Source organism: Liolophura sinensis, chromosome 9 (assembly GCF_032854445.1).
Source record: "Liolophura sinensis isolate JHLJ2023 chromosome 9, CUHK_Ljap_v2, whole genome shotgun sequence".
NCBI lineage: Eukaryota > Metazoa > Mollusca > Polyplacophora > Chitonida > Chitonidae > Liolophura > Liolophura sinensis.
This window is the reverse complement of record NC_088303.1, coordinates 13417523-13431545: the sequence shown is the minus strand read 5'-3', so window position 1 is coordinate 13431545 and position 14023 is coordinate 13417523. Positions and strand designations below refer to the sequence as shown.

Here is a 14023-nt window from a genome sequence, read left to right as displayed (position 1 = left end):
TTTACCACTCAGCCATAAACACTGTTGAAAAACATAAACTGGTACCATGCATATATATGTATGTATGTCAGAGTCAATATGATCTCTTACCTTAGATGATCAATTACTTACCCTGGCGTAGTGTGTAAATGTATGCCTTCAGCAATTCCACACTCAAAGGCTGGTGACGATACCTGAAAACACAGACTACATGTTATGTGCCCTGACAACATGTGTCTGCTAGCACATCTAGATGGACTCAATGTACTATTTTAAAATTCTGACATTAATCGTAACATCGCCGACTCTCAAACAAATCACTGCACATCTGCACACTCCAACTGGATGGAGCCAATCTCAACAAGGTCCGTGCTCACAGCACCCAAACTTGCCAGCACTAAAAATTCCTTAAAAAAACGGACACCTAAAAAAGTTATTTTTTTATGCCATTTTAGACCGAGTTAAGAAGGTTGAAGTTGTTCTTGCAGACGACAATCAAAACGTAATAATTTTCTCAAGCATTTCAATGTCAAAGTTCAATTGCATTTCAAACCCTGAAGTAGGTCACGTGACACTTCAAAAAGGCTGTAGATGGGGAGACACTTGGTACCGCTGAAGTCAATGTGACCACCACGCAGTGAGTCAATTAGTTTCATAGGTGATGATAGTAAATTAAGAGGATAGTATTGGGGATTCCACCATAAAATTACATATAAATGAGCAGAGGGGGTGAGTTTGATTGCCATAAGTGGGATGGAAATTACATATAAATGAGCAGAGGAGGTAAAATTACATATAAATGAGCAGAGGAAGTGAGTTTGACTGCCATGAGTGAGATGGAAATTACATATAAATGAGAAGAGGAGGTGAGTTTGATTGCCATAAGTAGGATGGAAATTACATATAAATGAGCAGAGGAGGTGAGTTTGATTGCCATAAGTGGGATGGAAATTACATATAAATGAGCAGAGGAGGTAAAATTACATATAAATGAGCAGAGGAGGTGAGTTTGATTGCCATAAGTGGGATGGAAATGTGAGTTTGATGTCCACGCCATGTTTTTGAGAGGTGTTAAATGTGAGGATATTAAAACAGCACAATGAATTCAACTAGATGGACTAGGTGTCTGCCTCATTTTTGTAAAAATATTTAGATGGGTAAAGCAAGTAAATGTATGTTTTGTTAACACATACCATGCCTCTTGTCCAAAAGTATGACAGTTCTTTAACAATGTAAAAGAGAATGAATCAAATACTACCATTTCAGGAAATCCCCAGAATATCATTGATAATGGCCTTGTGGTGAACATTGTCCGATGGAAGAACACTACCACATGACAAGCGGCGCACTCTGCGGGGGCCGTCCTTCCCCACTTCTGACCAACCGTAGCGTCTCTCAAACAGATAACATGTGAAACGATTCAGGTCATCCTCTTCCGTGAACAAAGTTGCTGGACTCTTTGTTGGGAATGGATTGCTGTCTTCAAATGATGCTTTGGCGTATTTCAGGAACTCTTGCTCAAACACGTCTTCTTCAGATTCTGTTGGAGGAACTGTGTCCAAGGGAAGCAACTCTTGTCTGAGCTCCTCAAGAATAAGCCGCTCTTTTTCACTCGTTTTAGCTGTACTCAACGCATGTATAAAATTCCCAGGCATTTTCAATGCAGTGTGCATTATTCATAAATGTATGGTTTTCATCATCCTACAAACAGAAGTAAGATGAACATTATATATGCGCAGTACGAAGTGGATACCTTTCTTATGCGGTAGTTCTTGCTATCGATTGTTTCAGCTTGTCTCATGGCAAGGTAGGTCAGCCAATCAGCACCCTTACGGATTTCAGTGCAGACAGCATGGCCCATGTGATTTTGTGGTTTGGGGAGGTTTAGGCAAGCAGTTTGAGGATAAATTCTCAAGGGACTCATGAATACTTAGAAACATTCTTAAGCAGTTCGCAGCATGACACTGCAAGCTATACATGCAACAAAATGACACAATACTCATGTTTCTTTACTGCAGTGCAGCTGCTGAACTTTCAGGCTGAAACCTAGTCCTGAGGAAAACAGTAATGTAGTTTATGGCCACTTTTACACCCAAGAGCACAAGGCAATGTCAAACAGATGACGAGGTGAAAGAGAACATGAGAAGCTATAGTGAAATGGACAACATTGGATGATATTTTGAGAACTATGGCTCATAAATGACCAGATAGACAACAAAACAATCTGCATGCCATATGTGCATTGTAAATGCCAACAATAGCTTGTTTTGGACTTTTGAGGCCCTGGAGCTGACGATGTTTTCATCGCGTGTTGGCACAAGTAAGGCATGCTGGCACGTGTAAATCGGACACAACTTAAACTGCGTATTAAGACATAAAAAGCAAGCATGCATCCATTAATTAGTAATTTCAAATAGAAACATTCCCTAAATAATGTTTGACCATACGTTTGATCATATGCCACAGAGCTGCATGAAATCTTAACAGCAGAATTCACTAAACAAACGAAAGTGCCAGCTGCAGCCTATATGTCTGTGAATTGCAACAGAAACGGCAAAAAAAGTTTCTCTGTGTATGAACGCAAGGAGAACTTTAGTGGCTTACATATGAGTATCCTCATGGCGTATGACGGTATGTGAGCATGGTCTTACGTCAAACCTCTCTTTCAATCACGATAAATGTCCACATTTTAAAATAGCACACTGATTCCATCTAGATGGACCAGATGTACATTTAAACATTAATGCTATGACCTGAATGGTACACGAATTAAGAAACATTTAGACCGAAGGTACTCTTTGGTTACTTCTCATCTGTCATCCCACGATCAGGCACGACAAACTATTTAGACACTATCATGAATGATCTCCCTTGTTACATTCTAGTCAATGACAGTTTTAAGTCATTTCAAGCCCATGAAAACTGTTTCAATCAATCTTATAGCAAACACACGCCTATCCCTTGAGGTTACATCCGTTGAAAGGAACAGTTGCAAAAGTTAGAAACTAAAAAATCCCAGACAGTACCAACGCTTGGCCGCCAGCATGATCGCGCCTTGTTGACAGCCGCCATGTTGTATACAGTGGGGGCGCTGTGTTTTGGTTAACGATTTCTAATTCGCAATTTATTTTTAAAAAAAATTAGATAGGTCTGTCACATTTCTACTTTTAAACCACTCAAATTACAACATTACCAAAATGTACAGTTTTTAAATGTCTCGTTTGAGCGTTAATTAGGGTGATTTCAGCGACCAACACCAGGATGAATATGGCGGCTGCAAACAGTTCTCAAAGCAGCACGGGTAAGCTATTATTATCTCCGATCCTTCTTGATTTTCGAGTCAAGAAATAACACACTGTGGTCACAGTTTTGAGCTGTGTCCAAAAATTTCCGTAATCCCATGAAACTTATCTCACTTAAAAACAGAAGGACAGAAACAACATAGCAAATCGATGACAAGCAAAAGTGGTGAAATATTTGTTGATAGTCTCGTGTCTTGGGCACAGACAAGCGGCATGGCATGCTCTCAGGACTCAAGTCAATTAAACATATATGGTTGATAATGGTAGTCAGCGACAGGGATTAAGCCTACTGCCAAGCACAAAGTACAGAAAAACCAGACTTCTGTCTTGTTGTGAACTCGGCAGGTTAGCAGTTATCATTGTCCTTTATTTGTCTATATAGCAAATACACATCGTGTTCAGTTTAGACTTTAGCCTAAATGGTTTTTGTTACTGGCACCACAGTGTGTTACCAAGTACTTCTTTCAAATGAGCAATGTAGTTTTTATCCAAAGTCAGCCTTTCGCATTTTTCGTGTTACATGTCTATTTTATATTAGCCTAATGAATTAGACATTGTATGCTAACGACACAGTGTCGCAGAGGGCCCTTTCCAAAACTCTGGGTACTTTCCCATCCGCACCTGATGCCCCCGTAGCATTTTCTACCTGACATTTTCTCAATCTGTAGGCCCTAGCTGAGGGGATTGCACTTTTAGTGAAACACAATCAACTACAGTAACGATCATATCAAGGATTTCTAATCCTCAACCTAGCAAAAATGTCGAACAGCCATTTGCCGTCTCTAACCTTAGCACGCATGAGTATGATGCAGAGTGGAATATTCTCCAAGCTGTGCATTTTTTGTTTGTCATGCACAGCAGATTATTTTCATCTGTGAAGAACAGCCATGAGCCATGTCAGTGTGACTAAAAGTCTCCATCGTGGAGAATACTCTGTATAGCATTGGGAGGGCAAATGTGGGTGTCAGTTCAGATTTTTGTGGGGTTTTCTTCCTAAAATTGATGATTTGAGCAGAAGCCGATTTTGGGCCAAGAGAAGTTTGATCCCCTTGGCTAGGGACAGCTGATTGAGAAAACGTCAGGTAGAAAGTGGTAAGGGGGTTTTAAGTGCAGATAGGAAAATACCAAGCTTTTTTGGAAGGGGCCTTTGTTAGTCGTATTGTTAGTTTTAGATCATGTGATATTGTTATTCGAGGACAGGTGAACGAAGCAGTTCATCAGTGCAAGCGTACAGTTCTGTGCCAACTTTAGCAAAACTTCAGAAATAATTTTGTACATTTTTTCTAGTAAGTCATAATGCATTATTGTGTTATATCTCAGACTACATCATTTTCCACCAGAATTACAAGAAATTAGAGGATTAGTAAAGACTAGGTTAATGCTTTTGTTGGTCACTCACCCACATTTCAAATGTTCATTTTGAAAAGGAGATTCTTCATTGAATGGGGTACCAGCAGCTTTTCCTGTCAAAACAGGTGACGCTAGTGTGACATAGAACTTGCACGTCACAAATCTTTGGTTGCAGAATGTAAAACATATTTCATCTGTGACATATTTGGTCTACCCACTGTGACTTTGAGCTGCTGTGAGATGTCCAGCATCACTGAATGTCCCATTTCAGACTTCGGCCAGTGTCCCATTGACATCAGTCTGCCATTTGCAGCAATCTTGTCCTTACAACAGCTAATTTTGGATTTGAGAATATTTACGAAAGAGCCCTTACTGATTCAGAGTTAACAAATCAGCACAACATTATTGTTTTACATGTAACAGGCTGACACTGGGACTAGGCTCAAACAACTAACTGGTCACGTTTAACATTTGATACCTCATAAGGTTCTTAGAGGATATCCAAAACATTGCCAGTCAAGAACATCCCAATGCATCTTCTCACTGAGTCAGGCTAAAACATGGTAATTGCTAATATACAGTACCAAAATTTGTAGATCAATTTTGGTTAGATATTTATTGCTAGCCAGCCAGGTCTCTTTAAAGGGTTTTGCACCCTGCCCCTTTTTTGTCAGACACAGTGTTAACAGATAGATGGTGGACATTGCCATCCTGCATGCCTGCCATGCCTGGCCCTTTTTTGACACAATATTAAAGGATAAGTGTCCAGATTGGTTACTTATTCATAATTAGCTATCTCTATATATATTGTTAAATTGAGCGTAAAAACATATTGGAAAAAAGTACAGGGATCTGAGTAATACGGCATTAAAATCACTAGATAATGAGACTAGGTTTTTGAATTTTTTCTGCCAACACTCTGTAGTCTCTGCTGAATGACGTCATACAAGTCCAACCTTTACGAGCTGTAAGAGCTTCGCCATTTAGTTGAGCGTTAATAAGCCACACAAGTGACAACAAACATATCAAATTTCTCCACGAAATGGTTTGCTGTTCTGCATGCGGCTGTAAAAATAGGTTGTCGAAGAACCCTAATGTTAGTTCTTTCAAGTTTCCAGACAATTTGACCCTCAGGAAAGCGTGGATTCAGGGAATAAGACGGAAGGGTTTTATACCCACCAAACACAGCCAAATCTTTGCCGGGCTGGCAGGAGTTGTGATAAGAAATCCTGGCAGGCAGCTAAATTTTAACAGCAGGGAGGAAAAATTAGGCTTTAAATATATGTATATAAACTCTGGTGATAGGGTTTGGTGGATGTAAAACAAAGCGTAAGTTCATTCGTCATTAGTTTGATCAATTTTTTGCCTGCTGGTAAAGTGAAAGGAAAGTAGATACAACCATGTGGATGGCTTCCAGTGAATGTTGCTTTGATACATGCTATCCCATTGGGTCTGTACCTCCTGTGAACCAATAAGTGAACTTCTAACAAATTGTGAACTGTGTACAGTAACACAAAGGCCATTTGACAGCTAGGGCAATGCTAGCGGTTTGTGACCGGCTACAGAGGACGATTAAAACCAAAAACAATCCAAGACTAATCATGTTGCCTGACTACGTTAATCAAGAATTAATGACTAGGGTTGAAATGCTGGTTGTTGATGGAAAATTATTCATGAAAGGTGTGAAAACAAGTGACATCTTTTTGCATACTGCTCTGGGTAGGTGTGTAAGCAATCTTACATAGTGATAATCCATCCCCCATTTTTTTAATCTCTGATCCAGATTATAAGGATTAGCGGCACCTTTTTTTTCAGTGTTCATTAAATTCATTAAATGCATGAATATTAATTCCCACGAACCCATTTTTGAAGTAAATCCGCTCGGGGAGTAGAATTATATTTAATCAGGCCTAGAATTTTGAAATTGCTTGCAAGAATCCATTAGGATTCTCAAGCTCAGAGACTGCGAGAATTAAAAGAATCCAAAGCTCAAAAAAGCTTTATTTACTTGGACAAATGTAATCTATACTGAAATCACGAATCCTCAGCCTGTTTTCATATCTGAAAGAGTAACTTGCATTTACATGTACTGTAAATTACATGAAATTTATTAATCAAAATTATTTGCCTGTGTACATGGGGTTGCCAAACTTTAAGGAAGGGATATTTTGTAAATATACTGCGACAAAATCAAACTCAAAATATGACAAACTATACACTTTCTACACAAAAAGGTTGAGGATTCAAGATAACGTATTTATTTATTTATTTGATTGGTGTTTTACATCGTACTGTTGCGAGGGTTTTCTGATTTCTACAAACTGGCTTGCCCCATACTCAGTGCACTTACAGTGACCTTGTGAATCGATGTGCTGTCGAAGGTTTGGCGTCAGGAGGTGCCGTGTGCCTTCTTGTCCGAATGCAATGATTTTGGCCTTGTATGATTTTTTATTTTTTTGCAATGTGATGCGTGGAAGTTGAGATTGCCAACACAGCCTTATCCCTCTAATCATTAAACACCAACTTATAATTGTCTCTGAGGCCCCTTTTCCATTGCAAAAGGTCTTCTTGGGGTATACATTTTTCATTTTTCCCAGAACACATGTCCATTTTTACTGCAACAGTTACAAAGAAAAACGGCGTAAAACACCAATCAAATAAATAAATAAAATACAACGAAAAAACTTGTCAATTCTCCAAACAGTGGTATGATCTTTCACTTTGCTTTATTATTATCGTAATTGAGTATGTTAAGCGTAACCTAGAATTTACTAAATGTATATTTTGAGTGCTCGTTGAACATGGCCACTGCGGCAGAGGTTGTCACCGCTACGCTTTCACATGGCTTGAAATGTTAGAAGATTGTGTCTTGCATCGCCCAATACCATTGGCTACAATTGCCAGATTCTTTTAACAAATATATGGTGGACGTTGCCACCCTGCCCTTTTTTTTTGTCAGACACAATGTTAACAGATAGGTGGTGGACATTTCCATCTAGCTGGCCTATATAACCTGGCAAAATTTTATATCCTACCCAACATTCTGTTTACACAGGGCATGCAGTTCTTAAAGAGAATTTTGGGTAGGATAAAATTTTGGCAGTCCATCACCTTGCCAGAAGTTGAAAAAAAAAAATTCCAAACATGGCAGATGTTGAATTGAGTTGTCCGATTCTAAAGGTTAAACGGCTGGATGACTGTTGAAACATGGTTTACCAGTGCTGGCTTTGACATATTACATTTCAGGCATTTAGGGAATTGGTGGATAGCAAAAATAAGGTAGGGTCCAAGGCCTTTTTTTTAGTGAAATTGTCCCAGTGGAAGTCTTTGCTAGCTTTGGGCTAACTCTCGCATTGCCGGCAGACTACATGTATCTTCTTAGCTTTAATTTTTCGTCTGCCAGAGGTTAATTTTACACTTGCCTGTGGTCAGTTATATTGCTGGTCATCATCATATGACTGAAAAATTGTTGAGCACGACGTTAAACCCCAAGCACTCACTAACTCACTCACTCACTCACTCACTCACTCACTCACTCAATTATATTGCTACAGATTGTCCAGGTTTTTAAAAAGAATTCAGTCTTTTATTAGGATCACCATTCTGATATGTTCTCACTCTCCGAGACCATTAATTTGGCAATGCCCCCCCGTCCAGGCAGTCTGGAAATTCTGGAACTCCAGACAGACACCTATGCTACATATTTTGAGTACAATAGCCTTGGAGTCTTTTGTGTATATATCCTAGAATATCCTCTCAATTTGACAGAAGCTTCATAGTGATCCTTAATGTTGTTGTACGATGACATGTGACTGATACCTTGTTGTATGTCTCTCAGTAAATACTGTAATACAGTCAAGGCAATAATGTGCTGGTCAACAATATCGGAGTTTGTTTCATGTTTTTTTGGGGTTTTTTTTTGAAATCTTTCATGATTGCTTTTTACGCTTAGAGCCATTTTGCTGAAAATCGTTATGTGTTACACCAACACATGAGACATTTTACACAAATTGAAGGTTGGCTGGCTGTTTTTTTCTTTTTATTTAGTTTTAGCAGGTTATATCGATTTTGGCCTGCTGTATGCAATTTTTCACCTGCTTCTACCCATTAACAGGTGCTGAATAAAACTTACCTACTCGTAGCTCAGACCTCTGTCCTCTAATCATACCTCTAATCATACTTGGGGGCCTCCGTGGCTCAGTCCGTTAGTGCGCTAGCGCAGCGTAATGACCCAGGAGCCTCTCACCAATGCGGTCGCTGTGAGTTCAAGTCCAGCTCATGCTGGCTTCCTCTCCGGCCGTACGTGGGAAGGTCTCTCAGCAACCTGCGGATGGTCATGGGTTTCCCCCGGGCTGTGCCCGGTTTTCTCCCACCATAATGCTGGCTGCCGTCGTATAAGTGAAATATTGTTGAGTACGGTGTAAAACACCAATCAAATAAATAAATAAATCTAATCATGCTTGTGTGTAATCGTAAACTTCTAGCCTTCTCTTGGAATCAGTGTTACGGTAAATGTTAAGGGTGGTATCTCAGCAAAGACTTGGCAAGTATTGAGCTCAGGTTTTCAACGTACCTGTAAAGCACAGTGACATGAGAGGGATATTGAATGCAGGGATTTACTTCTGACAGGAATCAGGGAATCCGATTCTTATCATGACTCGTAAAGAAAAGCTATTGGAATCTGCTAGGAATCTTTCCGGATTTCAGGATAGTGATAGATTTAGCTAGATTTCAAGTCAGTGTGTCTCATTTCCTTGTGGATGGTGTACGTCCAAGTCATGCTTTGTACAGAGAATGTGCAGAATGCCCTGGTCTCACTGCATTGTATGACTTTGGTGATAATTCGTGTAATTGGTAGACAACACTTGTGCGACAGTTTTTGCGATTTGACTTTGATTGAACATGACTTGTCTTCCACAAACATGGTGCGAATATCTGTACGTCATTGTGGTGAAGTTTGTCAGTAACTTGTCAAAAGGTGTTTTTTCCCTAGACACTCCGGAAGCCTTCACCAATAAAATTGACTTCCAGCTTATTTAGTGAAAAAATCCTTGACAATTAAACAACAATCAAAACCAAACCGATTTACTCTACGCCAAATTGGGCAGCACAAATGTAACTTTAACCACCTACTCCTTGATGAAACCATTCGTGGGAATGGTTGTGGATTTCCCTTGGGCGCTGGTGGTTTTCCTCTCAACGTAATGTAGGCTGCAGATGTACATGTACAAGTGAAATATTCTTGTGTATGGTGTAAAAGAACAATGAAATAAATAAAATTCCTGGATGAAACTGCAGCTGGTACACATGTACCTGTACTTGGTTCTAGCTGTAAGTGACACAAGGTCAGCTTAGAACCTGGTGTGTGAGTGAGTCAAAGGGTATCACTCACTATTGATTCTACCTTTGTAGTTGTGCCTCGTAACTTCAAACTGCTGGAGGAATTAGAGGATGGTCAGAAGGGCGGTGGAGACGGAAACATCAGCTGGGGGCTGGCTCAGGACGATGACATCACCCTGACCTCATGGAATGGCATGATTATAGGACCAGGCCGGGTAAGTGTCTCTCTGATGTTCAAATGCAGACAGGGAGGTCAGAGGGTAGAACTAACAGCCTTGTGAAGCCAACATTAATAGATATGATAAATCAGTTCTGAGCAAAAATCAATATGGCACTTAATATTGTATCTCAATGAACAGGCTTACATGACTGTAGGTGATTAGGCTTAATGTTGTCTGGAGTATGTACATGGACTTGTACTTCATAGGTTATAATATACCGGTAGTGCTGGAAATTTTGTGTGGCTGGTATCTAGTTACTATGGTAACTACCTCTATGTGGAGCATAGTTCATGGTTTAATGTAGAGCTGATACCAAACAGAGATTTGTAGATTGTATTACTATGTCTGTTGATATACCCACGCTCATGTACATGTACTACACATACAACGCTATGGTTATGATGGACTGTCTCATCTTAAGGAGGTTTTGGTCAGAGGTTATGGTGTAAATTGTTTGTCGCAGCATGATAAAAATGATAAGGAAAAACCAAAAAAATATTGTGAATAATTTTGATTTTTTAATTTTTTTTTTATGACCACTGATCTACACCCTTTTTTCACCATTAGAAATAAATGACGTTTAAGCCAGGGACAGAATGAAAGTCTTTCTGCATGTACCATACCCATAGAAAACTGGTGGAAAATTACTAATTTGTCGTATGTGTTGTCTGAGATTGTGTTCATTGTGGGTTTATATGTTACTGTCAAGTTTGTTAGAAATATCATTATGTCAGTGACATGATCGTGCTGAATTGGGCTGCACTTGACAGTCTGAAATATCAGTGGAAAGAGAAAGAGACACTAAAGTTGTGTGAAAATAAAGTAATGATAACTTTGCTTTGATTGTAGACAATATTTGATGGCAGAGTGTATGAACTTACTTTGGAATGTGGCGAAAGATACCCAGATGACCCTCCTTTAGTACGATTCAAAACTAAAATCAATTTGTCTTGTGTCAATAAGGAAACTGGACTGGTAAGTATAAACACTGCACAAAGTTTCTTCTGGATGTCTATCAAGGGAGCCTTTGTAGTAGTTAGAGTGCTAGAGCGGCACAATGATCCAGAAGCCTCTCACGAGTGTGATTGCTGTGAGTTCAAATCCAACTCTTGCTAGCTTCGCCTCTGGTCACTTGTGGGAAGGCCTGCCAGTGACATGCAGGTAGTTGTGGGTTTCACATATGCTCTGTCTGGTTTTCTCCCACGATAATGCTGGTCGCCATTGTATAAGTAAATGAATGAATTTACTCATCTGAAACTCTGTGTAATGTTTTCTCTTGAATCACATTTCATTTTGTCTTACACCATGTTTTTTCTGAAAGTCCAAAGATTCTTTCTTGCCTGCATCAGGATGCAGTTGTTGAGAGCAAATTTGCATGTAGAGTAAGTGCGTTACTTAAACGAACACATATATGTCAAGATTCTGGTAAAATGTTTCTGTTGTGTCAAATTGTAACACTTTTGCTGAACACCAAATTAAAATGTGACATGAGTGTTTTATCAGTTTGTGGGAGTAAAAACTTGTGATGAATGATTGAGAGCTGATTAATGATATGTGTATAGTCTAGTACATGTATGTCCAAAGTCTGGAAAACATCTTAGGGTTTGGAGTTTTAAAAGCAAAAAAAATTGGTAAAGGATTAATATATTAAAGTGCGTACTTGTTTTCCTACATGTAAGAGAAAGATTTTCCAAATTGCTGTAATACTTTTGCTTCTCCACAGGTGGATAGAGGAAAGGTGCCTGTGTTAAACAGCTGGCAGAGAAAATATTCAATTAAGACTGTTCTGACAGAACTCCGGAAAATAATGACGCTGAAGGAAAATATAAAGCTACCCCAGCCACCTGATACCAGCTCCTTTTGAAGAGAAATGCAATTTAAATTCTGTGGGAGGCTGCGTCGAGTAGAGAGGAGAGGGCAGAGGAGTGGTCTGTGTGACATGAAGGCCCCGGTGTGGGGCATGAGAACAGGGGCACAGGGGGACTCTATACTTCAACAGTCCATTTTCTCACCATGATTTTGTCACACATATTAACAAAGTTTAAAATGTCTTTTATTGTAAGAATGGAAAGCTTCTCGTGATGCCTTTGACCTGTATGTGAGAAGTGTACAAAAGGCTACACTTGAGATTCATCTGATGTCGCAGCTGTTTTTGTTTCTTACTATGTGAAGCCTACATTGAGAAAGTCCACAAATCAGCCTGATACAGATGACACATAACCTATTTAGTAAATTATACTCTCTTTCATAAGGGGGGGTGGGGGTGGGAGGGGGGAGGCTGTCATAGATATTCACTTGGCACTGAACTGCACAGTTATAGAGGGGTGAGTGGGGTTAGGCCAAAAAAAAAAAAAAAGAGCAAACAAACTGAAATTAAATGATGTCTGTAAATATTAGGCCCTGTACAAGCTTGTCAATTAGCTGAATGCTATTGGTCATCTTCAATTCTCTTATTTTAGTGCTTTTAGTTCACTCTGAATTTATGATGAATTGAAACTTTTTATGCTATCTGTTTGTAGTTTATATTTTTTTTTCTTGTGAGGTGTGGTTTGGAACCTGTCTTCCTTACTACCCAGATAAAACATTGGATATATTAAATATCACTGATGAAACATGGGCTTCAATGAATTCTACTTTTTGTATGTTATGACAGTCTGTAATTTATCAGTCCATTGTTTTTGCACACTATCTACTACAAAAGCCAGCAGATCTGCCTGCCTGAATGATTTTGGCAAATTTTTGTAGGCTTGAAGCTAAACCATTACAAATATGATGATTTAAATGTGAAATTACGCCATAATTAGGGAAAATGTTCGGAAAGTCTTGATTCTTTCATGACTATATACCATGACATGTTGAAAGTATGTGTAAGTGTGGTAAGTTTCATAAAAAGTGTATAAAATGTAATTCATACACCAGAAAATGTACTTCACTGCACAAAGGATAGGCAGGTCTGCAAAACATGTAGTGCTTCTGCACCAAACGTAGTATTTCTGCACCAAACTTAGTACTTCTGCGCCAAGCAAGTGATATATGAAGTATTCAAGGGCAGACTACTCCTGTTGTCGAGACGATTTTTACGTGATCATATACGACATAAATGACCATTAATGGAGTTACTCAATGTGACAACAAATACGTCGGTATGTGCGAAAATCGGGAAACCAGCGGCCAACCGTTAATTAGACATGTCTGGCGACCACACCATCCAGACGCAAGTGCAGGATATTTAAGATTGGCAGGCTTGTACAGTTCAACAAGCCAGGCGATCACAAGTTGGGGAACATGTAATTTTCCAATCCTTTATGTAGACCTGTTGGGACGCTATTAATGTGGAGAAAGGACAAAAAACTTTGCCTGTAAATGGGGTTGTAGACTTGTCTGCGGTATTGTTAAGACTTGAGATTCCAGACTCGTCTGTCGTCTATGTGACCCCCGTCACATTTTCAAGTGAAAAAAAAAGCGTGACATGCAACTGCGTTAAATCTGTATAGGCGTCACACAACAGACATTCGTATATAACATAAGTGAAATAAATACATTTGTCAAAAACGACGATCTCTTATAGATTGCAAGTGTCCAGTAATAAGGAAACTGAAAGCCGGGGTTCGGAATCCCGAAGTCCACTTAACGTCACGAGCACGTGAACCCCTCCCCGGGTAAGTTTGTTGCACGAAGAGAATGGCTCTCGCTAGGTCCAAGAGTCACCATAACGAACAGGATGAACAAAGTCCACGGGTTCCAGATACGCATTCTTATTTATGTGGGTTAACAACCTTCGTCTGGTCGATTTCTGGATTTGTCAGATCTTATAGTTCCTAACAGTGTTGG

The 14023-nt window shown here is 39.4% G+C and overlaps 2 protein-coding genes across 2 annotated transcripts in view; one reads left to right on the top strand and one right to left on the bottom strand.

The window, feature by feature from the left end:
• LOC135475619 (uncharacterized) overlaps positions 1 to 1666 on the bottom strand; it is a 33009-nt gene extending 31343 nt beyond the window's left edge. The window contains 3 exon segments of the mRNA XM_064755549.1: positions 112 to 173; positions 679 to 691; positions 1250 to 1666. Coding sequence (XP_064611619.1) covers positions 112 to 173; positions 679 to 691; positions 1250 to 1652 — 478 coding nt within the window. The 5' untranslated portion in view covers positions 1653 to 1666.
• Positions 1667 to 3160: 1494 nt separating this feature from the next.
• LOC135475429 (ubiquitin-conjugating enzyme E2 variant 2-like) lies at positions 3161 to 12443 on the top strand. The gene is made up of 4 exons (XM_064755320.1): positions 3161 to 3280; positions 10044 to 10186; positions 11042 to 11167; positions 11916 to 12443. Exons 1-4 carry the CDS (start codon positions 3241 to 3243, stop codon positions 12054 to 12056), a joined length of 450 nt encoding a protein of 149 aa, XP_064611390.1. The 5' UTR covers positions 3161 to 3240; the 3' UTR covers positions 12057 to 12443.
• Positions 12444 to 14023: the final 1580 nt, after the last annotated feature.